The following is a 26,321-nucleotide window of genomic DNA, read 5'->3' on the forward strand; positions in this document are numbered from 1 at the left end:
CGGGCTCCCTGCTCAGCGGGGCGTCTGCTTCTCCCTCTCCCTCTGCCTGCTGCTTCCCCTGCTTGTGCTCTCTCTCACTCTCTCAAATAAATAAAATCTTTTTAAAAAAAAAAAGAACTAAAAGGCCAAGGAAATGAAAATTTCTATAGGTGGATAGTAAAATTTCCAATAATTGTGACAAAAATAGTACTGGAGAGATTAATGGTGAACCTGGAGCTAAAAACTTCAGAGAAGGAAACAGAATGACCCAAAGGGTCTGTAGATGTTACAGAGAAGCAAAGAAACAAGAAGTGAAAATGATAAATTCAATGTAAAAATATTATATTCCTTGTTATAGAATAATGAAATAATATTAAGCCATAAACTAATGGCTGGTAATATAATTATCAATAAAGGCACTAAGAGTTACTAAAATTTAATTTCTAACATGTAATAGGACACTTTATGAGAAACCTTCAACTCTATATTCAAATAAATATAGAATAACTGGGTAGATCACAAAAATAACCAAAATCCTCTACCCTCTCTGTGCCTTTTTCAAGGACTTTGCAGTTCCTCCCATCAAGAGACAGAGGCTTATCTTTCTACTCCTGGACTCTGGGGAGATCTTGTGACTTGCTCTGACTGAGAGAATGTCACAGAAGTGGCAATGTTCTAGTTCGAAGTCACAGCTCAAAAGGCCTTGCAGATTCCTACTTTCCCTCTTAGATCTCTGCCACAGCCAAGTGAACAAACCCAGGCTAGCCTGCTTGGTGACACGGCCCAATCATTCCCAGCTAACAGGTGGGTACCAAATATAAGACACATGAATGACACCATCTGTAGTGGCTTGGTGGTACCCCCCACACACACACACACCAAAGATATTTCCATGTTCTAATCCTTGCAATCTGTGACTATTACCTTACACAGTAAGAGAACTGATTAAATTAAAAGTCTTGAAAGAAGGCACTCAGCCTGGATTATCTGGGTGGGGCCTGAATGGAATCATGTGTAACATCATAATAGAGAGACAGAAGGAGTTTTGAGATGGATGCCCAGAGGAGAAGACTCAGGGAAGAGGAAGAAGCAATATGATGACCCAAGCAGAAAGTAGAGTCATGTAGCCACAAGCCAAGGAGTGCCTCTCTCCTCCAATCAGGCCACGTTGGTCTCAAGAGGAGTCAGAACCTGAGGGAAGAATTCATTATTCTTTTGTTCATAGTGCATCCAACCTTCTACTTTGGTCTTTCTACCTTCTCCGCTTCAGATCAACCTGTACCCATGGTGGGTGGGAACAGTGAAGGAAAAGCAAATAACACAAACGAAGTGGGAAATCAGGATAAGTATTCTCGAATATATAAAGAAGTTTTGCAGAATTAATTTATATCCTTTATCCTTTATAAACCATCTCTGAAATAAACAACTACCTTAAGAATTTTGGACTAGCCCCACAAAGATGGAGGAGACAAGTAATGGATTCCCCTATAGAGCCTTTCAAGGGAGCATAGCCCTGCCAACACATTGATTTCAGACTTCTGGCCTCCCAAAACATAGCAGAATAAACCCCTACTATCTTAAGTCACCCAGTTTGTGGTAATTTGGCACAGCAGCCACAGAGAATTAATATATCATCCTAGACCATTCAGGCTCCAGCCATACCTCCAGCTGACCCCAGATGTACAAGCAAGCCCAAACCAAATCCATTGAGCCTGGCCCAGATTAGCAGAACTGCCCAGAGGACCCACTGACTCATAGGGATTAATAAACAGTCGCTATAAATTACTAAATTTGGTGGTGGTTTGTTACACAGCCAAAGTTAGCTAATACAGTAGCTCTTTGGGCTATCTCTAACTTTTTCTACTCATGGTAGTAGAACCACTTCAAAGACCTAGGTTAACTGTATCAATTTCATTATTATTCCAAAAGGACTACATCTCTCTGCTCATTGCTACAGACTTGCAGCTTCTTCTGAAGCAGAAGTTTATATCCCTGCCTGACTGACCCAGGGCTTTGTCATGACTTGCTTTGGTTGAGGGCATGTGAGTGGTTGTGACATGTACCACATCTGAGTGAAAACTTTAAGAGCTATTGCACCTTTTGGCCAGTTTTCTTTTCTCCCTTTCTCATGATAACAACATTCCCAAATACAGGATGCCCTTTCACACTGGCTTCTGGAATGATAAGGGCACATACAGCAGCACCTAAAGCCAAAACATGTAATCTAAGTGATAGATAAATCTTCATGGTTGTAAGCAAATTGGGAATTGTGCGTTATGCAGAATAACCGAATAAGAGCTGACTGATAGAATTACTAAAGAGCATTTTTCCAAAGAAAATCACTTGAATGAAGAATTAAGTTATACCTCTAATTTTACATAAAACAATTTTGTTAATAGGCAAAATGTAAAATACTTTGTGCTTTCACTTTCAGTGGGTATCTTCCCCTATTGAAAAGCATCCTTTATTTATTATCTAAACTAGCATGTTTATATCCTCTGACTACTACGAACTTCAAATAATCAATAAATACTGCTAATATAGGCTAATATAAACATCAATAGTACTGCCAAGTTTATGTGATACCAAAGAAAATCTACATAGGCTCTCTCTCATGGAGACCCCTAATATGCCATAACCTAGAATCCCTACCCCCATACACAGAAAGAAGGAAGCCTCTATGTGATGGGTATTGTGCTTCAACAATAAAGGAGAGGATAAATGCTAATAAACTGAAGAGTTCTGAGATAGTGAATGAAGAATGGTCCTTTGTGAGGGAGAGGATGGGAGTGAGAGAACACTTACTGGGCTGGGGATCGAGTCAGGATCCAGCCTCTTCTGGAGTTGTGGTGGACCAGCCATCTGTGCAGGACCTCCAGGGAAGCCTCCTGGGTAGGAGAGCTGCCCACCTGCCATCTGGGGACCATAGTTGGCTGCTTGGAAAAAAATTTTAAAACGAAATGATTAGAACCCAAAGTCCTAAATGTAGGGCTCACTGACAATATTATGCTGTTTAGTCAAGTATACTGCATTTTTTCATCTTATTATATAAGGCAGAGAGTTAAGTGTGAATATCTATGATTCCCTTTTTCTTTGCACTTGCCACACTATTCTAAAACTAGCTTTCCTTAAGAGTAAGTGATAGATGCCTAGTAACATAGAACAAAGCTATTTCCTAGGTAACCCAAGACCTTCCCCTGAGCCCTGCCTGCCTTACCCTGCTGTGGCGAATATCCAGTGCCCAGCATCTGTCCTGGAAGAGGCGGGGGCTGGTACTGGACATTCAGAGGAGCAGGCCCAGGGAACCCGTCCTGCCTATGTGTTGATGGAGGCAAGGGCGAGGCACCATGGCCATTTAGTGCAGTGGGTGGTGGTGGGAGAACCTGAGATCCAGGCTGCATAATGGATGGCTGCGGAGGTCGAGGAAGACCCTGGAATGAAGGTGCTGATGGAGGGCCGGGAGGTCCCTGGCCAGGGGGAGCCATGCCCAAACCTGTGAGAGAAAGAAGACCAGACCACTAAACGTTGCATTTCTCAACAAAATACACACAGGGACACTTCTTTTCCTGATATAAAACAAGAAGGCTTCCTTACATTTTTTTTTTTTTGCACCCCAAGATGAACCTTCATTCAGAAAGTTATACAAATGCTATGTGGGGCATTTTATAAAACTGGAGAATTTTTAAAGGGTAAAAGCAATATTTATAAATTTGGTGAGAAAATTAATAGGATAGGGCGCCTGGGTGGCTCATTTGGTTAAGCAACTGCCTTTGGCTCAGGTCATGATCCTGGAGTCCCGAGATCGAGTCCCACATGGGGCTCCCTGCTCAGCAGGGAGTCTGCTTCTCCCTCTGACTCTCCCCCCTCTCATACTCTCTATTATTCTCTTTCTCTCAATAAATAAATAAAAATCTTTAAAAAAAAGAAAAAGAAAATTAATAGGATAAATTTCAACTCAGGTTGCATTAACTTTACATGATACATGTCACTAGTTAAGAAATTGCATGTGATACAAAATCTAGAAAACCATATAGAGGAAAATGTTATGTAACAAGCATTATTCAGGTAACTTACACTATCAATAAATTATTTTGTGGCCTGTGCTTGACTTGATCAAATAGATCTCAGAACTAAGTAGAAATAACAAGGGAGATAGGCTACTAACATGCTTTCTAATCATATGGGAAATAGTTGTAAAACCAGACTATTCTTTCTATCTCTGATTATGTGAAATTTGCTTCATTGGAGACTTACCCATCTTGAAATCAGTAAAAGACAGGAAATAGTCAGAGGGTTGGTTTGTTTGTTTGTTTTACGGATACTTCCAAAAAACTACTTAAAGCAATGGAAACATTCTTCCTCAAGCTAAATGGCTGTTATTACAGTGAAGATTCCTTTGGCCCTTAGAATATACAGCATTTCTATTGATACAAATCTCAGTACTGTAACTGTTCTCTCTCCTATTATTCTCTCTTCTGCCTCAAACATCTGAGCTTCCATTCTTTTCATGATGTAAATACAGAATCAAAGCACTGTGAAACAATAAGTACTATATTTTTTTATTTTAGGGCCCCATTATAAACAACAGAAAGTTAAAACTATCCTCACATTTCTCAAAATAATTTCACTGTTCTAATGCTGATTTGTGAAGTCAGCATTTTTTTGTTTTTTTATTCTAATATTGAATGTTAGGTATGCTGAGGGTCTTTCAATTATTTTGAAATAAATGGCAGAAAAAAATAATTACAGCCATACATAATACAGATGATTTATATTAAAATGTCTAAAAAACACTTCAATATATGCCAGAGTTATGCCTACTTTTTTTTCTTGAGTTATGTCTATTTTAAAAATGGAAAAAACCACCTTCAATAAAAGGTGGTTTAGCGAGTACACTTTCCAAAACATCACACTAATTTTCTCTTGTCATTTTTCTCCATGTATCTTAAATTGAATGATTACTGTAAACAAAACTTAAAATTAACCTTCAAACCATTATGCTGTATGGTATTTAAGCATATTTCAGAATGATGATATCCCACTCATGAAATAGGTGGTCAGTGAACACTAAGGATGAAACTGTTACCATAGCTGTTAATGTGCATAGCATTGAGCTGATTGCCCAGTTGGGTGACGGATGAAGTGGATGCAGGACTTGAATAAGATGATTGTGTAGATGGTGAGTATGGCGCATAGGAGGATGCTGCACTGTTGACAGGTGGAGGACCTGGAAATCTAAGAGAGAAAAAGAGATGTTAAACAATATCATAGTTTCATATGCAAATGATATACAACAAACGTTAATAACTTGTTAAATTAAGTAAGCCCATCTAATGGACACCAGGGAAATAACTGATGTTTTATCCTAAGTCTTTAATTTAATGAGAGTTCAAAATGAATCATGTAGCATCATCTCATTACTATGCTCACAAGCTCAACATGTCAAGATACTTAGCAAAAAATTCCTAATGTAAACACAGAACCAGCTTTAGAAATCAAGTTGGGAAGCTGAGTCCACCACAGCCTTATATATACCCGGGTTAATGATTAATAGAACAGAACCAAGAAAAATAAAATGCTTTGTCATTGTATCTTTATGATCATTCTCCTTTTTCCTACCCAGCTTTAAAAAAAAAAAAATTACCTGCACTATAATTTCAGTGCCCTGCAAAACAGTACTTGAAAGTGAACAACTCAGTAAAAAGTTTTGAAATCGTTCATTCCTTGTCATCTAAAAATTTCATCATGCTTTACCTTTAATTTAGTTTGAACTTACTGTATATTTATTTTTCCTTATTTTGAATGAAACAGTGGCCACAGTAGAATAGAATAGAAACTGTTCTTATTGTAATTAATCTACAGAAAGAAGTTAAAGCATTCCCTTCAAGTTATACTGTGACCTCTTACTAATAAAAATGAAATTTCCCAAAATGGTATACTCTGAATTCAATTTCTCCACAAACTGGAAACTATGTCCCTAGTGGCACACGCTCCTGCCTTCCATCTTTCACTCCACCTGAGAGGCTAGGAGCAGAGCCTGAGAGAGGCCAGTGGCTTGCTTGAAGTCCCACAACTTATGTGTGATAAAACCAGGACTAGCCTCTTCCAGGTCTTAAGCGAGTACACTTTCCAAAACATCACACTAATTTTCTCTTGTCATTTTTCTCCATGTATCTTAAATTGAATGATTACTGTAAACAAAACTTAAAATTAACCTTCAAACCATTATGCTGTATGGTATTTAAGCATATTTCAGAATGATGATATCCCACACTTTGAGTTAAATGGATGAATGATCAAACGCTTTTTCTATCAAAAGCTACCCTATAGCAGATACTTGGTTATAAAGTTAGAATGAATAACATTTTAACCCAAACAATACTGCTTAGCAAAGCTGTTGATTTCCTCTCCTGTCAAAAAACTGAAACAAGACCAACACAGTTACACTAAACATCTTCTGATTTAAATAATTTTTGGAACAAAACTGAATAAAGAGAGAAAATATAAAAGTTAACTTTTCACAATTGAAGTTTTGTTTATATCTCTAATTTATTAATGACACTAGGAATAAGAAAGGCAAGGCAAAATATAACAAGTCTTAATTGACACATTTAAAATATTGTTGGTCACCTAGAAATGATTTCAAGAATTGTCAATGATATATTTTGTAAATTCACTGTTTCATAAAAACATCATTTCTTTTTTCAAGAAATGATACTTCTGCCTTTTTAAAAAAGTCACAAGAGATAGATACATGCAATAATCGCACACAGATAGAATGTACATACTCTATAAAAATATATTAGTGGGTGCAGCATGAGGTATTGTTACAGGGTTTGGATCTAATAAGCAGAAACTGGGAACCAGTAGTTAAATTGGGGGAAGAAGAGATTATTCAATTGTTTAAGAAAAAAAATATCTCTAAAACATATTTACAGATATTTCACAAATGTTAATAACTTGTAAAATATAAAATTGTATGAATAATTTATTACAAACTACAAATAGGATGAAGTATGTTTCAAATGGAAGTTATGACACAAGCAGCCTCCAATATTTTTTTTAAACTTAACAAAAGGTTAATTATTTAAAATACAGAATGAGAGAAGAGAATACACAACCATTAGGCCATTACTTTTTGACCCATAAATGCCTACTTATCCTTCATTGCTTAATATATGTCCTGGGAGTTAGGCTTTAGAAATTCATAATTAAATTTTTTTTTCCCTAACCAACTTAAATGTTGCAAATCTTAGATTTGAATTTTAAAAGCAATTTTATTAATTTAAAAATAAAGTAGTAGTAAAGGGGTAACAAAAACTTTCATTTAGATAAAAGAGATTAACAGAACATTTTAAACATGCAAAGTGATTTAATATTTTTCAATTTCATTACTTTACTAAATTAGTTAATCCAAGGTTACACAGCATGTAGGTATCAGAGTTTAGGTATGAATCCGGGTCTCAACTGGAGACCCGGGTGTGTGACTGCGGGCAAGCCACTTAAATCTCTATAGCACTCAGCTTTCAAATGAGAAAATGAGCAGATAGAATGGAACGATCCCTTTCTGTGCTATAAATATAATGGTTAAAATTAAGAACCATATGATTTAAATATTTATCAGGTAGATTCCTTCACTTAACATGTTTCTGGGCAGAGAAAATATTCAATTCTATATTTTAATTTGCTGTTTCATTCAATGTCAGAAAAGAGCAAATCCACCATAATAAACAACAGTCAATGAAGAATTACTACCAGAGGATTAATAAAACATAAAAATTTAGCTTCAGTTTAGTCCTAAACCTCTGGAGAGTTGACTCAGTTGTCTGTGGTCTGCTCAATCTCAAATATTTCTTATTTTTAAGTTTTTAACAAATTGCTCAAGTAGTGAGCTGTATGCTGAAAATTGCTAGAATGTGGAGATATGCTACCAAATTTGTCAAGATAGGACTGAAGTAAAATCTGGATTTTATTTTATTTTTTTTTTTAAATCTGGATTTTAAATACTCAGTCCATGAAGTAGAGAAAATAAAACCTCTGCCCATTATCACTGCTTTCCACCAAAAAAAAAGAAAGAAAAAAATTAAAGAGAAAACAACTATTTCTCTTATTTTTCTTGCTCACTCTTTTTCTTTGCAACCAAGTCCTTAGTCAGATTTCACCCCATCAGCTTCAATTTGGGAAGATGAATCTCTTCCTACCCTCCTCCCCTCCAATTCATAATTTCTTGATCAAAATAGATAATTTATATAACTTACAGTTACAGATTTTATTTACTAGATTAATCCCACCCAGCAATAACACTTTGTAAATAACTTTAGTACTATTTCCTCAGCCAAGATCAAGAAGACAAATGACTAGGTATAATTCTTAAATTTTATAAAACATTGCTGTGAAGGAGCAATATTTAAAAATAAAAAGGATAAATTTTTAAATTTTAATCAACATAATGACTATTATATCTTGTTTTCATTCGACAATTTAGATATTGTAAAAATTAAGAGATTTTTTGATGGGTTCTCTAAGTATAAACAGCACCGATGAAGTGTTATCATCATCAAAGAAATGTCATGAGCCACCTATGCTCTCTGACAACCCCTTGTCATCAGATTGTGTGATTCACCTCCACAATCACTGTGCCCTTTGCCATGAGGGCAAAGTAGCGTGGTAACCGTGGATGCTGAGCATGAATACTAGACTTTTCCCTGACTTTTTCATTTTTAAATTCATTTCCAACCTTTGATTCACAGTTCAAGTTGAAGCAAGTGAATAATGGGGGAGATGGGGAAAAATCTGTCAGGGTTTCCCTGGGAATCAGAATAAAAGCAGATTTCTAGGTTGAGCTGTTATGAGTAGCTGGACTGAACCAGTAGGAAGGACAGGCTACGGAGAGTAGACATTCTACATGCCCTGAAAATGGTACTGACAACTGCTAACACATATTGAGTCTTTCATGGGCATTATGCATTATGCAAGATTCTTGGCATGCATTAACCATCAAAATCCTTACAACCACATCATTATAGTTTAAATTGTGATAAGGGAACTAAGGAACACAGAAGTGAAGTAATAGCTGCCTGAGCCAAGAGTAGTAAACCCATCCTGACTCCACAGTCTACACTCCTCACGGTGCCAGACTTTGTGCTGAGCTCACAACCAAACAGCCAAAGTCTATCTGATGGTAAAGTCCACAGTTTACTTATTTCTAAGGAACCTAATTCAAGGGAAACAAATGTAAAGAAGCAAAAAGATCAACACAATCTAGGCTAACACCAGTGACCAAAAGCTTTCTTAAGTTCAAACTAGCTGTTTAATTCTTGCATCTCTTCTTTAAAAAGAAAAAAAAAAATCTAAAATGCTTGGCAGTTCACACAATAAACTTTTCCAGATCTTCTCCCCTGTGCTCTGGACTGACAGTTCTATTTCCTCATTTTACAAGTGAGCAAAATGAGGAGGCCTCGAGGCCCCAGGAATTTCATCACATGACGAATTTTTGAGCTGGAAGAGGCATCTTGGTTCTCAGTCTTTCTACTCTAATCCTTGTGCCCCACCACCATGCGAATGAGACTAGGTAGGGGTCGTAGGGTCAGGTCCCGAGTCATGCCCTTTGACTTTGTGCTCTTTGTTCAAACCACAACCACATGTAAACCAGATTACTTAGACTTACTCATCCTGTTTCTTTCACTCTGTATCTCACAGCAACCATGTCAATGGTAAATGTTATCCTGACAAACAAGAGCCAGGAAGTGTCAACTTCATAAATGTCCTGTAAGAGCATTAACTTGATGATATTTAAAAGACCAGAGAGTTTTCCCACTAACAAGGACTATTCACAGGCCCCTTGAAAGGATAACTGAATGGCTTCAGCAGCAGCAGGTCCAGATTCACACTGAGGGGTTACTCCTCCCCTCACCCAACCCTACAGCCTAACAACCTGGAAAAGGAACCTAGGAAATGAAGCCTCCAGGTACTCCTTGGAGAAATTCCAAAGTAAACACTACAAACAGCTTTGGCACTGGGATTCTCAATAGCAGCAGCTCACTGGACAATCAATAATGGGACTTCCATCAGGGAAGGTGTGATGTTGGCTCCCTTTCCATGGGATAGTTCCCAGTGGTGTACAGAGCTCTACACATCTTATATATCTCATACCCTGGCTTCTTCAGGCCTTCCTCCAACTTTTCCCTTCCTTAATTTATTATAAACACAAACAGGATTTATTTCCTGTGCTGTTTTTACTATTGACCTACCTTTCAAAAATCCCTCATTGGCATCTGTGTACCTTCCACATCAAATCCAGTTTTTACCACTGGCCACAATCTGATTTAATTTTTAAAATATTTATTAAGCACCTACTGGCACTGAGCTCAGTTCTACAAAGGATTCAAGAGGATAGATGATTGAAAATTTATTGGGGCATACAGGGCATAGACATCAGAAGGAATCAGAGATTAATACAGAACTCTAAAACAAGATGAATATAATCTAAAATTAAAATGTGTGGTATTGACACAAGTAATTTTTTATATATTTTTTTAATATGTACTAGTATTGTCTTTATTCCTCCCAACTTTTCTAAATGTCTTGTTTCCTAGGTCTGTCTACCAAGTCCTTTCAAGGGCATGGGCAGTATCAAGAGGTCAAACTTTCAATCAATAAACATGCAAGTTTAGAAGGCACTTGTGAGATAATTGTAGTAGAATATACAAATGTGGGTTGGAATCTACCTAGCTCACCTTTGGGGAGGATGCCCTTGGGCATGAGCTCCATTCTGGCCAAACTGATGGGGTCCAGGAGGTGAAGGGCCCTGAGGCAACATCCCCCCAGGGGAAGGAGCCCCCAAAGGCCCTGCTGGTTTCATCATACCTGCAACAGAAGGGCATGAATTTAGAAGAGTATGAATGTGCAAAGAGAGAGGATGCCGTGCCATTAGGTTAAAAATGAAAACTAGGAGGAGGAGGAAGGGAAAAAATGGGTTCAGACAAGTTCTCCTTCAAACTTGCCTTAACCATCACAGACCTATCAATGCCAGGCTCTGGCATAGTTATCTGACCACCATAATGATAGGAGAACAGAAAAGGAAAGATCATTTCAATACTAAACAGAAACCAAAACAGAAGAAATAATAAACTTGCATTTGGTAGAAGCACCTTGATAGAACATACTATCACACGAAGAATGCTAGAATACACAATGAAAAATGCCATTCTGGATATCAGAAAATAACTCTGGAAAAAACCAGTATGAGGCATCATAAAGATCCCAACTGTAACTATGGAAAAAAAAAAGACCTCTGAAAATGCTTTGAGTTATAGCATGAGGAAAATGGAAAGTAGCATCTGTTTTTCCAACAAATGCAAAGCAAGCCTTCAGAGTTAATAATTCTTCCAGGATTCCAAATAGTTGGGTGATAAACAATCGAAGGACTCCTCACGTCATCACACTCACTCATATAAAATGTGGGATCACGTGATTAGTAGATGCTCCTGGAAATAACTGTTTTCATTTACAAGAAGTTCCTTCTCAAAAGATCTTTAAAGCTCTCTCTTTAGAACTGTTTGCAGACATTTTTCTCTTCTAGAGAAATTGTGGTACAGAAGAAAAATCACTGAACATGGGCCAGAGGAGTTCAAGGCCCCACCAGGCCATTTACTAGCAGATAGATGTATGGTGCTAGGCAGGCAAGAAGGTTATATTCAAGTACCTCAATTTCCTTCCCCTTGCTGCAAAAGGAAGGGCTTGGACTAGATGACTGTGACAGCCTTTCTAGTCTTTTAAAAGAAAAAAAAAGAAAAACAAACAAACCCCAAACTATGTCTTCTATTTGCTCTCTCTACTTCCAATCTGCTTGTTTTGTTCCAGTTCATTCAACTTACTTTTGACTCCACCCTCCTCTCTGGCACCATCATCAGTGACCTCCTAGATGCCTTGCGTGCACTCCTCCACTTGACCTCATAACGATATTTCATACCCAACACCTCCTTTCTTCTTTTATCTTCCTCTAGAGAGTTTATTCTCTCAAATAACAAGAGAATTGACTGGATGACCTTGCAGTTGTCAAATAAGAGTTTCTTATACTATCATCAACATCATCATACTTTTGAGAACATGCTTTCAGATGTTTGGGTAATACAGAATGTAATATAACCAGGGAAATGGCTGTATTCATGAATAATATTGAAACTTTCACAAAGGCTTGTTTTCTTTTTTTTTTTTAAAGAATTTTTTATTTATTCATTCATTTGAGACAGAGAGATACACACAGAGAGAGAGAGCAGGAGCGTGGGGAGAGGCAGAGGAAGAGGAATAAGGAGAAGCAGACTCCTCGGGAGCCCGATGCAGGGCTCGATCCCAGGACCTGGGATCATGACCTGAGCCGAAGGCAGACGCTTAACCAGCTGAGCCTCCCAGGTGCCCCTAAAGGTTTCTTTTCTTAAAACAGGATTCCTCAAACTTAAGAAAAATTTTATATTAACTTTACAGTCACAGTCTTATTTAGAATTTTTTCATATACTAAGAAGAAAAACAACAAATATTTTTCTTATAACACTACATTTTTATATGACGTTCTAAACTCCAAAGCCAGCAAAATTAGAAAAACATGAGACTTGCAGTCACACAGACTTGGGCTTGAATTCCTTCCCTACCATTTCACAGCTATGACCCTGACAAGGATACTCTATGTTTTGAAACCTCGACTTTTAAACTGTGTCATAGCAGTAATGTCCCCTATCTCTGAGAACTGTTCTGAGAACTGAATAAGGCAATAGGTATGAGAGCATCCAGAAATGCCTGATATATAAGGCAATGAATCAACAAATCTTGGCTTCTTCTCTGACCATATCCCCTGCCCTTCTTTTTTCAAGGATTTATATTCTAACAGAACATACATACCATAATTATATGCACACTTGTATTTTCATTTTTGAAACATTAGTTTGGACAAAAGTAGAAAATCCACAACACCAGTGCAAAAATAATAATTAACACATACTACAAGAAACCAAAGATATTCTAATTTCCTAGATAAGTAAGTAAATACCAATTTCATCAACAACCCTCATTTATATGTCCAGAGAAGCAAAAAACAGTTTTTGGAATTACTCATGTCTGGTGTATCCATGGGATTCACGTGGTCATAAATTTCTCTGTTTCCAAAAACAAAATAGAAAAAAAAAAACCAGCTTACATATATTCAAGCAGAACTGTTAGACACCAATTTCAGGAAAATGTTCTTTCCCTTTTATTTTTGAAAATCAGCTCTATGGCAATGTTTCAAACTCATTCTTGTTCAAGGTACATTCAATGTGCCTTTGCGAGCTCTTAGGGAACTCACAACCATGTAAACAAACAATGACAGTGCCTTGTCATTCGTGTTATAATAAGCAGAGGGGACAAGCCGACTCTTCCTAGAGGAATCAAGAAAAAGTTCAAAGAGGAAGGACTGCTGGAGCTGAATCTTGCAAGACAAGCAGGAGTTTTCTTAGTATAGAGACAGGATAGAGGATTTCAGGCAGAAGGGAAAACCTGTGCAAAGATAAGAGAGAGCAGGACATGCTCAGGGACTGGTAGAAGGGGCTGTACAGAGAGATTGTGAGGAAAAGGGGCTGGAACAGAGGTTGTCCTAGTTGGTTGGGTCAGGCTGCAAAGTCCTGTATGCCATTTGGACTCTATCCTCAGGGCAAAGAGAAATCGGTATCACTGTTATCTGCAAAGTCATAGTCTTGTCCTGGCCACATTATAGGTATTTTCAAAAATGATCAGAGATAAAAAGAAAGCAGGTTCTTTATAGAACAGTATGAGAATTTTAATAGGAAAGGAAAACCAGACCATGAGAAAGAACTATGCTTATGCCAAAAGAAAAAACTCTAAAATCACAAACTGGTCTTTAACACAGCAGCAGATATTATAGGTGAGCTTACTCAATACCAATTCCATTTTCTTTCTGGCTTACCTTCCTGTATGGTTCTGAGCTGGAAAGATGGAATCTCCATTGCATAAATTCTCTTACAAATGGGGTTGCCATGTTCTCTAAATTCAGCAAAACAACACCCCTCTGGGAGACCCTGGATAGGGGGCAGAGATGATGGTTCTGGGGTAGAAAGGCACTGGCTGGGCGCCTGGGTGGCTCAGTAGTTAAGCGTCTGCCTTCGGCTCAGGTCATGATCCCAGGGTCCTGGGATCGAGTCCCACATCGGGCTCCCTGCTCCGCGGGAAGCCTGCTTCTCCCTCTCCCACTCCCCCTGCTGTGTTCCCTCTCTCACTGTCTCTCCCTCTGTTGAAAAATAAATAAAATCTTAAAAAAAAAAAAAAAGAAAGGCACTGGCTACTAAAGGAAGAGTCCTATGTGGGGTGTGCATTTCTATGGACCACGGAATCCCAAGCTTGGTTCTCGCTTTCTCTAATACTCTCTTGGCTTCTTGATACCCTTTAACAAATTGCTTTCTGCTACAGTGGCTTCTATGATCAACAAAAAAACCCTGCCTAAAACAACATCACAGAAAAGCATACCTTGGATTTGGCCCTCGATCTGACAAACTAAAATCAAAATTAAAAACCATTTGTGAAAAAAAAAAAAGTTTATCTAAAATAAACAAAGATGTCTTTTATTGCTTTATGTTGTCTAATTACTGTGGCTAGAACTTCCAGTACTATGTTGAATAAAAGTGGTGAGAATGGACATCTTTGTCTTGTTCCTGACCTTAGGGGAAAAGCTCTCAGTTTTTCACCATTGAGTATGATATTAGCTGTGGGTTTTTCATATAAGGCCTTCATTATGTTGAGGTATGTTCCCTCTAGACCTACTTTGCAGAGAGTTTTTATCATGAATGGATGTTGTACTTTGTCAAATGCTTTTTCTGTATCTACTGAAATGATCATATGGTTTTTATCCTTCCTTCTGTTGATGTGATGTATCATGTGGATTGTTCAGCAAATACTGAACCACTCTTGCATGAATACTGAACTACCCTTGCATCCCAGGAATAAATCCTACTTGATCATGGATGTATGACTTTTTTAATGTATTGTTGGATTCAGTTTGCTAATATTTTGTTAAGGATTTTCCAACTATATTCATGAGAAATATTGGCCTATAGTTCTCTTTTTTGTGGTGTCTTTATCTGGCTTTGGTATCGGGGTAATGGTGGCCTTATAGAATGAATTTGGAAGTTTTCCTTCCTCTTCTATTCTTTTGGAGTAGTTTGAGAAGGTATTAACTCCAGCAAAATAACTCAGTCAGGGAAAGACAAATGCCATCTGATCTTTTCATAGGTGGAATTTAAGAAAGAAAACAAACGAGCAAAGGGGGAGAAAAGAGAGAGAGGCAACCAAGAAACACACTCATCACTACAGAGAACAAACTGATGGTTACCAGAGGGGAGGTGGGTGGGAAGACGGGTGAAATAGGTGATGGGGATAATGCACTTATCATACTAAAATAAAATAAAATAAAGACAAGTTCCCTATTATATGGACATAATCATAAAGACCACTGTTCCTGAGGCACTGTGCCTGGTGGTGTACCTATATAAGCTTGCTATTATGAGCCTCACCACTTCCACAGCCCTACCCTAGTTCAGGACATCAACAGTTCTTGCCTCTTAGCTTCCAGACCAGTGGTCCTCAATCAGGGGTGATCTCGCCCCTGAAGGGACATTTGGCAATGTCTAAGACTTTTGGTTGCCAAAGCCTGGGGATAGGGGGCAGGGGCCAGGTGGGTATAGGATAGGTTGTACTGGTATCCACTGTGTAGAGGCCAAGAACACTATTAAACATCCTACACTACACAGCACAGCCTCCCACAACGAAGAATTAACTGGCCCCAAATGTCACCAGTGCTGACGATGAGACACCCTGTTCCAGAAAGCAGTGTGTCCAGGGCTGATGCCTTTCTCTACACTTTCTAATGTGGAGTGTAACTCTTTCTAAAATATACATGGGATCATTACCCTTCCCAGTTTAAAATGCTTCAGTTAAAATAAAGCCTAAATAAAGTCTTAGGATGACCCCACTTTCCCTTCCAGGCATACCTCTCATGGCCGACATTATACATGTCAGCCAACCTGAGCCTCTTGCAGGTGGCTCAAAAGTGCCACCCCCCGACCCCAGCGAGCTGCCTCCTTACTTGGCCAACTTTTACTCATCTTCCAGGTCATTTCTTCCAGGAAGATTCCCTTGATCCATAGGTCTTGGTTATGTGCCCCTGCCATGTGCTACCATGGCACCCTCCACCTCCTTTATCTTGGTACTACCCCCTGTATTGTCACTGTCAATTTACTTAATGCATATTCCACTAGGTAGGTAAGTATTACAAGGGCTGAGATGAGGCTTATTTTATTCACTGTTATATTGCCACAAGTACTTTGCTCACTCAATAAATCTGTTAAATTTGTTACTACATAGCACTAGCATCCCGTGATGGGCACAAATGGAGGTATGATCTGTGAGAAACACAAAACAAGAGTCAGCACTGCCCAGATCTATGTAAGAATAGATACTTCAAGGAATCACAACCAGGTTGCCTAGGTCCATCACAAAACCAACAAAAGGATCATCAAAAGACTAGAAAAGAAGGCACATAAGATTAGGAGACCTAGGGTCACTCAAAACAGAAAAATAAAGGCTAGGGTTAACATAGAAACAGCCTTAAATAAACAAAAACACTGTATTTTACAGAAAGGTATATTTACAGAGTGTGGTAGCCTGGTATCCCTCTGAGAATTAAATAAGGAGAAAGAGGTTTAAATTAAAGTGTGAAGGATTTAATCCAACAGAGACAGTTTCTTTGTTGTTGTTTTAATATTGGTAAATACCAGAGTGTTGCTGATGAATGAAGCAGCTTTTCATTCACACACTCATTTAATGAGTATCTTCTCTGCTCCAGGCACATCTGTTATAATACAGTGTAGTAAATGAGGCCTGTACAGGTGTTAGGAGAACACAAAAGGAAGAAAGCATTTATAGATAGGCTTGAGAAAGAACAGTGGTCAGAAAGGCCTACAGGCACAACACTTGAAGTGAATCTAAAGGAGGGGTGTGGAGGTAAACCCTACCAGGAGGACAATATAAAGGCATGGATTGGCCTTCTAGTAGTGTGGACTGCAAATCAGAGCACAAAACAGCCTCCAGATGACTGATGGCTAAGTACCACTGCTGTAACAGGTATGGTAATGTGGCAGACAAGCTGAAAAAACGAAAATGGGTAAATTAATGAAGGTCTAAGGAGCTTAAAATACAATCGGTGGCTATGGGAAGTCATAAAAGATTTTAAGCAAAAAGAGTCAAAAATTAGATTTGCATACTATAAAAATCCTTCCGGCACAGAACTGGATGGTTGGAGAAAGGCAGTACTGGAGAGAGAGAGAATGGGTAAGAGATCATTTTAGTTACCCAGGTGAAAGATGAATGGCTTGAACAAGAAGAGTGACAAGAGAATAGAGAGGAGGAAGTAGGTAGGAATGAGGTTTACAATCATCCCAAAAGAATTTGGGAGGACAGCTGGATTGAAGAAGGTAAAAGGAAGAGATTGTTTTTAATAGTGAAAGTTTCTAATTTGGATAACTGAGTGAATGACGATGACGCTGGGTGAGATATGGAATGCCAGGAAAAAACAGGTTTCATAAAAAAAATTCTGAATTATTTTGGACATGATGAGTTTAATGTGCCCATGTAAACAGGTGGGTAATTGAAAATATGGGTCTGGAGCTTAGGAGAGACATATGGACTAGAGAAATAGATCTGAGAGACTAGTACGTCATATGAAATGTTACAGCCTAGGGAAAAAAATCAGAGAGGAGAAGAGGGGTGACTATAGAACAAAGAAGGAGAAACAGCAATACCTAGGGTCACTGAGAAGGGATAGGGGGCTCCTTAGAAAAAAGATGTCCAGAAAGCCATCAAGAAAAATAACAAAAGACAGTGTCACTGGAACCAAAGGAGAAAAGAATTTTGTACAAACAAGAGCCATAAACAGTGTCAAATTCAAAAGATGACAGGACACTGTCTACTGCATCTGGTAATAGGGCCACTGATGACCTTGGTGGGGGAAGGGTGGATGGGGCCCAAGCCATGGAGCAGAGACTACACTGAGCTATAGAGGGACTGAGAGGCAAGGATGGAGAGTCACTGAGGGAAGTGAGTACTTGCTTAAGAAAGTGGCTGTGAAGAGAGGAAGAGTGAAGAATACTGAAGGTTCTACTTTGGTGTATTTTAGAGTTTTTTGTTTGTTTTCTTGAGGGACTTGGGTATGATTCCTGGGACCTTGAATAAGTCACAATACACCAGCCAGTCAGTTTTCTTAGCTGCAAAATAGAGCTAATAATCTACTGCACAGCATTGTGTGAAGATTAAATAAGATAATGCACATAAAGCTTTCAGGACCAGTTTTTGATCCATGGGAAGCATTCAAAAAGAACAATGTATAATTTTCATCATGTACAAATGCAGAGGGGGAATGAACCACCAGACAGAAACTAGAAAAAGATGGTTCCTCCAGGATCCAGATCTTTACGTATTGTGGGGAAGACTGGTTCTGGACAAAAGGAGGATGCTTCATCTGAAGGTTTTTTAAAATTAGGGGCACACTAAATCACAAGGGTGACTTTCCACAGGAAATTCCCAGTCTTCGAGCATCTTCTGCAACAAACTGTGTGTGGTTGCTACAATCCGGCCTCCCTACAGGGCTTTCCTCACCCCTCAGTGACTTTGCACTCCATACGTGTTATCCAGCAGAGCCCAGATCCTACACATCTCAGTCAGTCCTCAATAGCCCCAAGAGATACTGATTTATACACAGCCAATCTCCACCAATGATTTGAGTTGAATTTCTCAGCATTCTCTCAGAATTCCCAAGAACTGTCTTACACAAATATTTTTAGATTTGGAACCATTAGACCTGAAACAAGCTATTATTAGCCTCACTTCAACCCTGAAACTTGGTCCCTCAGAGCAGCCCCTTGATAAAGGAAGGTGGCCTCAGAGTGCCAACAGCCATCAGAGCAATGGTAGTCCCACACTCTATTGCTCCTTTTTCTCCCATCTCTGCCCCAAAAGCCAAGATTCCCTTATAAATACTGTATTTTAAAGCAAACAATATGTTCAATAGTGATTTCAAGGCAAGGTCATGTTTTTCTTGTTATTATCATGGAGTAATCTTTGGTATATGAATCTAATTGTATTTTTCCAATTTCAAACCTGATTTTTTAATATGATTGCCAAAATATATACTATATACATATAATATACAGTATATATATTTATATACATTTAATTTGGTTTTTTATTACACGTTTAAATAACCTCACACCACTGAGTAGTGGCAAGAACAAGTCTAACAGTTAAAAAAAAAAAAACACACACTCAGGAAGCTTCTTTTTTTTAATCTATGTTTAAAAACCAAACTAGTTTTTTTTTTTTTTTAAGATTTTATTTATTTGACAGAGAGAGACACAGCAAGAGAGGGAACACAAGCAGGGGGAGCGGGAGAGGGAGAAGCAGGCTTCCTGCGGAGCAGGGAGCCCGATGTGGGACTCGATCCCAGGACCCTGGGATCATGACCTGAGCTGAAGGCAGACGCCCAACGACTGGGCCACCCAGGCACCCCCAAAAACCAAACTAGTTGTATTCCAAGCAACAACCAAACTGATGACGTAGGCTTCTTCTATAAGAGACTTTTCCATGTAAGCCTATACTCTCAAACCACAGCATCATATAATGACCATTCAACACTTCCAAAGCTTCTCTTTCAGAATATCTTATGTCTCTGAGCCTGAGAATCAATAATCACATGCAAGTCAAAATAATGCACTTTACCTGGTGGAGAACCTGCATGAGATGGGTCCCCATAGTGTCCATAATGGGGTGGAGAAAGGCCTATTCCAGGCTGGGACTGAGAATAGGGGGGTGTAGCCACATATCCTTGTTGACTCATTATGAAAATATCATTCCAAGGGATAGCTCCACAAAAGGACTCTGCAACAGAAAGAAAAAAAATGTCAACAAGAGAGTTTGAGTTACTTAATGTTATTCAAAATATGAACAGTGCTAAAAAATATTTATAATGGTTTGAGGATAATATCAGGTGTGTGAGACGTCTTCATATCATACAACATATCATATTATCTTCTAAAAAGGCTCTAATCATAGCTCTATGGAACTCAGTAACTCACTTCTATAGGCAAATTCTCAGGCACAAAATCTGCATAACAACTGCCAATCACTTTTTCATTGGACAAATGAACCATTTCCCAGACAGTCTCTCATAGTGTATCCACTATTTTTGTGCCTTTGGTTTCCATGGCCCCGTTTCAGCAAAAAGCATGCCAATGGCAATAATCACAAGTCATTCAATTGACTGACCAGCAGAACTGCCAGCAGTCTGCAATCAGATGTTTTAGGACTTTTGTCATTTCAGTGCTATCCTAATTAGTAATTTTAATCAGGCAGCTAGGATAAAGAGAAATCAATAGTCCAACAAATATAGCAGAAGATAAAGAAGTTGGTAATGGACTTATTTTATGAGTCATAAAATGACTAAGCCAGGTTGCAGCCTGCAAAGATTTGAGAGTTATCAGTGGTTTCTCATTCAAAGATGACAGACTCTCTTTCTAATTTAAGTATCACACCTCTAAGAACATATACACATATATTTAAGGAACTAAGGGGAAAAAAGCAATTTCATATAGGTTCAGGCACACACACACACCTCACAATACAACATACCCATCTTGATTCTACTCAGAAGCTAAACATCGATTTGTTTTAAATTTATCGTTTTTCCAGGTTTCACAAAATAAGACACATTTCATAGAACTATTCTCAAAGAATTTTTATAATAAAAAAAAAGCTCTGAATCCTGGTAAAGGAAGCAGGTTTTCACTACAAATCTACCATTACTCTGCTGTGTGACATGGAATAAGGTGAAGAACCTCTCTGGGCCTCAGTTCCCTCTTACAAAATGAAGCTTCTGAAGTCTTTGCAAACATAAAACACTGATCCTACAATTTCTCTCCAGTTTTTTCATGTGGCATAGGAATATTTCTCCTTTTGTTGTTTTATAATGCTACTTTTTAAGGTAAAAGTTCGATGATACCTGCTAAGACTTGAAATAGATCTATATTCAGGAAATCTCATTCTTCATTTGGTTTCATTTTCCTATTAAACTATAAGTTCCCCAAATTAAAGAAAATATTATAAGATCATTTTCTTCTCCTTGGAAGGAGAGAACTAATGAGAGGAGAGAGAGGCAAAAGCCTGCTGGTCCACTTTGTTCCTGACAACACTTTTACCCTCCTCCCACTTTAGCAGAGAGAGACGTGGCAGCCTGAGCTTTGGTCAAGCTCATCCAACCAAGCACATTTAGGAAGTCAGCAGGAGCACACACCTACGTAGCAGCCTGTTGCTGAGTGACGGAGAGGAAAGGCAGGGATGTTCACTCCAAACAGCAGGAAGCAAGCAGTCGGGTCCCTCTGAACTGGTCCTGACAGGAATTTGCTTCCTCACGCAGCCCAGTTTGCCACGTCAAACTTCCTCACACAGCACCAAGTTACAGAAACCTGACTCAGCTTCAAGCGGCGACATGGCACACAGCCACTTGGCAAGAGCAGGCCTAGGATCAAAATCTGGGGAGCTTCAATCACAGAACAAGCCCCAGGCCACTGTCACTGGACAAGGAGAGCCAAGGTGTGCTTCCCACCCTGGACCAAGTTCGGATCTGGACAAATTGGGTTTCGCTATCGGATAGGATGTCCCGAAGCTTGAACATACAGTTGCCATTTTTACTCTATTTCCAATATTGCCTTCCTCCAAAGAGGAAATTAAGTTGATACCGAGACAAGAAAACCGCTGGCCGTGCCACTGGAATATTGTGGCCACTGAGGACCCTAACCACGCAGTCCCAGCATCCCAAGACAAAAAGATGGGGGCGGGGGCGGTAAAAACTGCCCACGCCCACCCACCCCACCCCCATTATTGAACTGCACGAAAAGGCTAAAGGAGCAAAGTATGAGGTCTCCTCCGCTGCCCTGCCACAGGTGAGCATTCAGCCTCTCGCCAACTATCCTAGGCCGGGCACCGCACCCCACTCCGGCTGTGCCTGGGGAGGGGCTGTCCCGCCAGAGCGTAGCCAGGCAGGGTGAGGCATTACCTGGTCCTGGTCCTGCTCCCGCACGCCGCTGGACTTCCGAGAGCCTGCGCTCTGCTTCTAGCGCCGGGTGCCCCCGGTGACCCAGCTCCCGCTGCGGCCGCTGCTCCCGCGGCGCCTTTCCCCCGCCCCTGTATCCCCACAGGCTGGTCTCGCGCACAGAGTTGCAGCGGGGCTGGGAACTGCCACGTCAAACACTCTCCCGGCTGCGCGCCCCCAGCGCCGGGGCTCAGACCAGCTGCCGCGCTCCCTCCGGCGCACGCGCACAGGCCCGACCGGGCGGGGCGGGGCGGGGCGGGGCGGGGCGGGGGGGGCGGGGCCGGGCCCGGAGTGCGGCGAGCGTATTGGCCGCCGGTCCTTCCTTCCCCCCCCCCATTCGCCTCTTCCTGTCTGTTTTGTTTGTATGTTTCACTACAACAGGTCAAAATTTTAACGCTGTTGATAAATCAGAGCAACGTTTTCACAGTGGATCCCCGTAGGAAGGCGGGAGTGCTTGCTTAATGAGGGTTCATTCATTCTTTCATTCAACAGGTTGCGGCTTTAGCTATTCATTCATTACATATTACTTGAGTAACTGTGATAGTCCAGGTATTGCTTGCGGATACAGGAAGGTACACGATTCAAGACCCCTAAGAGATTAGAATTTAAAGGCGAATCTGGCACTTAAAGGCGAATCTGGCACGTGTACACGAACAATTTGATGACGTATTCGTGCAATGCTCTACAGAGGAAGGAACGCCCAAGGCAGCCTGGCAACGTGTAAAACAGGAAGGAAAAGATGTCCCAACTGAAAAGTATGGTGAGGGATGTCATCATTGAAGCTGAAATTGCTAGACTTCTGGGTATTCCTTCTAGGAATGCCTACAGATTGACTGAACCTACCCCAAACAGGGATCGATACATGTATAGAGACCCAATGTTTAGCTCACTGTATTGTGAAAAACAGCTGAGAAAGGCAACATATGTAACACCTGGAACTTGACTTCTCTATCTCGCCTTAAAAACTAGGACCATCTGGCTTGTTTCTCACAATGCCCCATGCCTGGATAGAAAGGCCTTCAACCAACCCTAGGTTTAATATCGCTACCACTTTTGCTCAAACTTACAAAAGCAAACCAGATCAGTGTTTTGTTTTCAAAATATACTTTCTTCTGAGCCTCCTGGGTGGCTCAGTCAGTTAAGCATCTGCCTTCCGCTCAGGTCATGGTCCCAGGGTCCTGGAATCGAGTTCCCCACCAGGCTCCCTGCTCAGCGGGAAGCCTGCTTCTCCCTCTCCCACCCCTCCCTGCTTGTGTGCCCTCTCTCGCTGTCTCTCTGTCAAATAAAAAAAATAAAATCTTTAAAAATACATACATACATATATATATATACTTTCTTCTGGGGTACAAGAAGATAAAAATACTTGACAAATCCCTTTACTGACAAAATCCCTGGGCAAAATCTTGCACGGGGATGATGCTACTGCTGAAATTCTACATTAGTTTTGCAGGCATTTTAAGTTATTCCAGCATGGTGAAGACACTAATGGTCCCTTTCCTCCTTCTCCTTTTTGACAATTTTAAGGTGTGACACCCTGCCTACATCCAGCTTCAACCCTGGTCAGATTTGAGAATCCACAATGAAAAATTTATTTTTAAATTTGTTTCTTGTGTTCTCAATATAATGAAAATGTTTGATGGAGTTTAGGAAGCTTTGGTCTGTGTAGAAGCAGCACAGCTTGTAAGAGCAATAAAAAAAAAGTTGTCATATCACAGTTATGTCACAATGTAGGAGAGAGTAGTCACTTGAAGATAGGAACATTATGTAATGAGTTAGTTGGCTTGTTGTCTCTATAAAACCACTAAGTTTGAGTTTGTAAATTCTTACCTCTGTTCAGGGGGACCAGGACAATTTGTGATTTTAGTTCTAAGACAGTGTTGAATTCCTAAATATTTGAAGTTGGAAGGGATTAGAAATATGGATAACTCAATATTCAGTGAGGACTGAATTCAATTTTACAGATTAAAAAGCCAAATTTCAAAAAATGAAAATAACTTACTAGTCTTTTAGTTGGAAGACATGCCTTCTGTTTTTAATTTCAAAGCATTTTTTACCTCATTCTTCTTCCTCTTAATATTACTCTATTAAATGGTTTTGCCTTTCTCGCCTATATCTGCCTTATATTTAAGCTTTCAAATAAATACAATATTAATAGACCATACAGCTCCACCAATGTTTGGAGTTAGTAATCACAAATTTCTGTTTCTTATGAAATAGACTTCTAGTTTGTCCTGCTTCCCTTCTTGTGACCTTAAGTAACCACCCCTTTAGTGACTAATTTCTGACCTTATTCTTGTGGTAGGATTGCTGAACTTCACCAGATAGGAAGGTTAGGCTGGATTCCCAGTCTTCCTTGGTCCGACCTACCCCACTGCCTCCTGATGTCATCCTCTGATGTTCCATGTATAATTAACATGGTCACCCTGGTAACTATATCCTAATTGAAAGGTGAGGTCGCAGGGAATGTCCATGTGCTGGGGTTCTGTGTTCTTCAGGGTCTTTCTGTTCTAACTTTATTTTTATTATTTTTTATTTTTTTAAGTAATCCCTATGCCCGATGTGGAGCTCAAACTCACAACCCTAAGATTAGGAGTTGCATGCTCCACTGACTGAGCCAGCCAGACATCCCTCTATTCTAACTTTGAAGGTAAAAGAAAGAAGAGAATCAACTGCACAAGACTATATAGAATGAGAATGAACTTCCAGACAATACTCAGGGTTCTTTCTGATATGTATGCTTTGGAAGAAGAGAACTATGATGCTCTAAGCATTTATTTTTTAATTTTTTTAAAGATTCATTTATTTGAGAGAGAGAGAGCATGGTTGGGGGGCAGAGGAAAGGGGAGAAAGAGAGAATCTCAAGGAGACTCCCACTGAGCATGAAGCCCGACGCTGGGCTCTATCCGATGACCCTGAGATCAAGACCTGAGCCAAAACCAAGAATTGGACACCAAACCAACTAAGCCACAAAGGAACCCCTCTAAGCATTTATGTAACTTAAGTTTGGTTCAAAAGCTACAGTTCAAAGAGGGTTTATATTTAAAAAGTTGAAATAGTCAAGACTTGGACTATGTTAAATATCTGAAAGCACAGTAAATAAGGCCAAATTAAATGGTGGTGGAGAAAAGGGTACATGGTACACTAGGTTGAGTAGCAACCAGTAACAGTAACAATACAGTTCAAGTGTTCAAGAAGGCCCTACAACAAGGTGTTTCTGGAATTACTTTTTTCTCTTTTTTTAATAACAGCTTTATTGAGATATAATTAACAATTCATCCATTTAAAGTATACGGTCCAGTGGTTTTTAGTATGTATACAGAGTTGTGTAGCCATCATCACAATAAATTTTAGAATATTTCCCTCACTCCCCAATAAATTCTGCCCATTAGTAGTCACTCCCCTTTCTCCCATACTCTCCCATTCCACAGCCCTAGGCAAGCACTGGTCTACTTTTTATCTGTATAGATTTTGTATTCTGGACACTTCATATAAATGGAATCATACAATATGTAATCCTTTGTGATTATCCTTTCACTTAGCATGATGTTTTCAAGGTTCACCCATGATGTAGTATGTACCAGTACTTCTTATTGCCAAATAACATTCCACTGTATGGATATGGATTTCATTATCCATTCATCAGTTGATGGGCAGTTAGTTTGCTTCCCCTTTTAGGCTGTTATGAATACTGTTGCCATGAACATTCATATACAAATTTTTTTTAAATAGATGTTTTTATTTTTCTTGGGAACTTCAAATAAACAATATAGTATCAAACAACAACAACAACAACAACAACAACAAAAACAATAGTCTGGCTCCAAAGGCTATGCTCTTAGCAATTAGGCAATGTTGCCACTCTGTATGAGATTTTATTTTTAAAATAAAATAGGCAATATCACCCCCCAAAAAAGACAACAACAAAATAATTGAAATTGAAATCTCTGGTGAGAATGTAACTTATCAAAGCTGATTCCAGAAGAAATTTTTAGAAGTTAAATATAGAGTTACCATATGATCCAGCATTTCCTCCTAGCTAGAATTACTTTTTTTTTTTTAATATCTTGAATATTTTGCTCTGACTATAGTACATCACTTATGGTTTTGGCCACAGATTGGGCAGTGTGACGTCACACACCAGGTCAAATTGACTCAGTTTTGA

General features: G+C 39.4%; 1 protein-coding gene across 3 annotated transcripts in view; it reads right to left on the reverse strand.

Moving 5' to 3' along the window:
• Nucleotides 1-22,371, reverse strand: part of SEC24D (SEC24 homolog D, COPII coat complex component) — a 103,913-nt gene extending 81,542 nt beyond the window's left edge. Inside the window, exons 1-6 of one of the 3 annotated variants that reach the window (XM_025874095.2) lie at nt 22,124-22,371; nt 19,792-19,950; nt 10,716-10,845; nt 5,066-5,214; nt 3,197-3,472; nt 2,785-2,915 (exon numbers count right to left, since the gene is read on the reverse strand). In XM_025874095.2, the coding sequence (XP_025729880.1) occupies nt 2,785-2,915; nt 3,197-3,472; nt 5,066-5,214; nt 10,716-10,845; nt 19,792-19,909 (804 nt within the window). In that variant the 5' untranslated portion in view covers nt 19,910-19,950; nt 22,124-22,371. Of the gene's footprint in view, nt 1-2,784; nt 2,916-3,196; nt 3,473-5,065; nt 5,215-10,715; nt 10,846-19,791; nt 19,951-21,361; nt 21,922-22,123 lie in introns of those variants that run through there. The other 2 variants (XM_073892182.1, XM_025874096.2) reach the window with 2 other exon arrangements.
• Nucleotides 22,372-26,321: the final 3,950 nt, after the last annotated feature.

The sequence above is a fragment of the Callorhinus ursinus genome, unplaced genomic scaffold (genome assembly GCF_003265705.2).
Source record: "Callorhinus ursinus isolate GAN/ISIS: 27379988/994484 unplaced genomic scaffold, GSC_fseal_2.0 scaffold4, whole genome shotgun sequence".
NCBI classification, from domain to species: domain Eukaryota; kingdom Metazoa; phylum Chordata; class Mammalia; order Carnivora; family Otariidae; genus Callorhinus; species Callorhinus ursinus.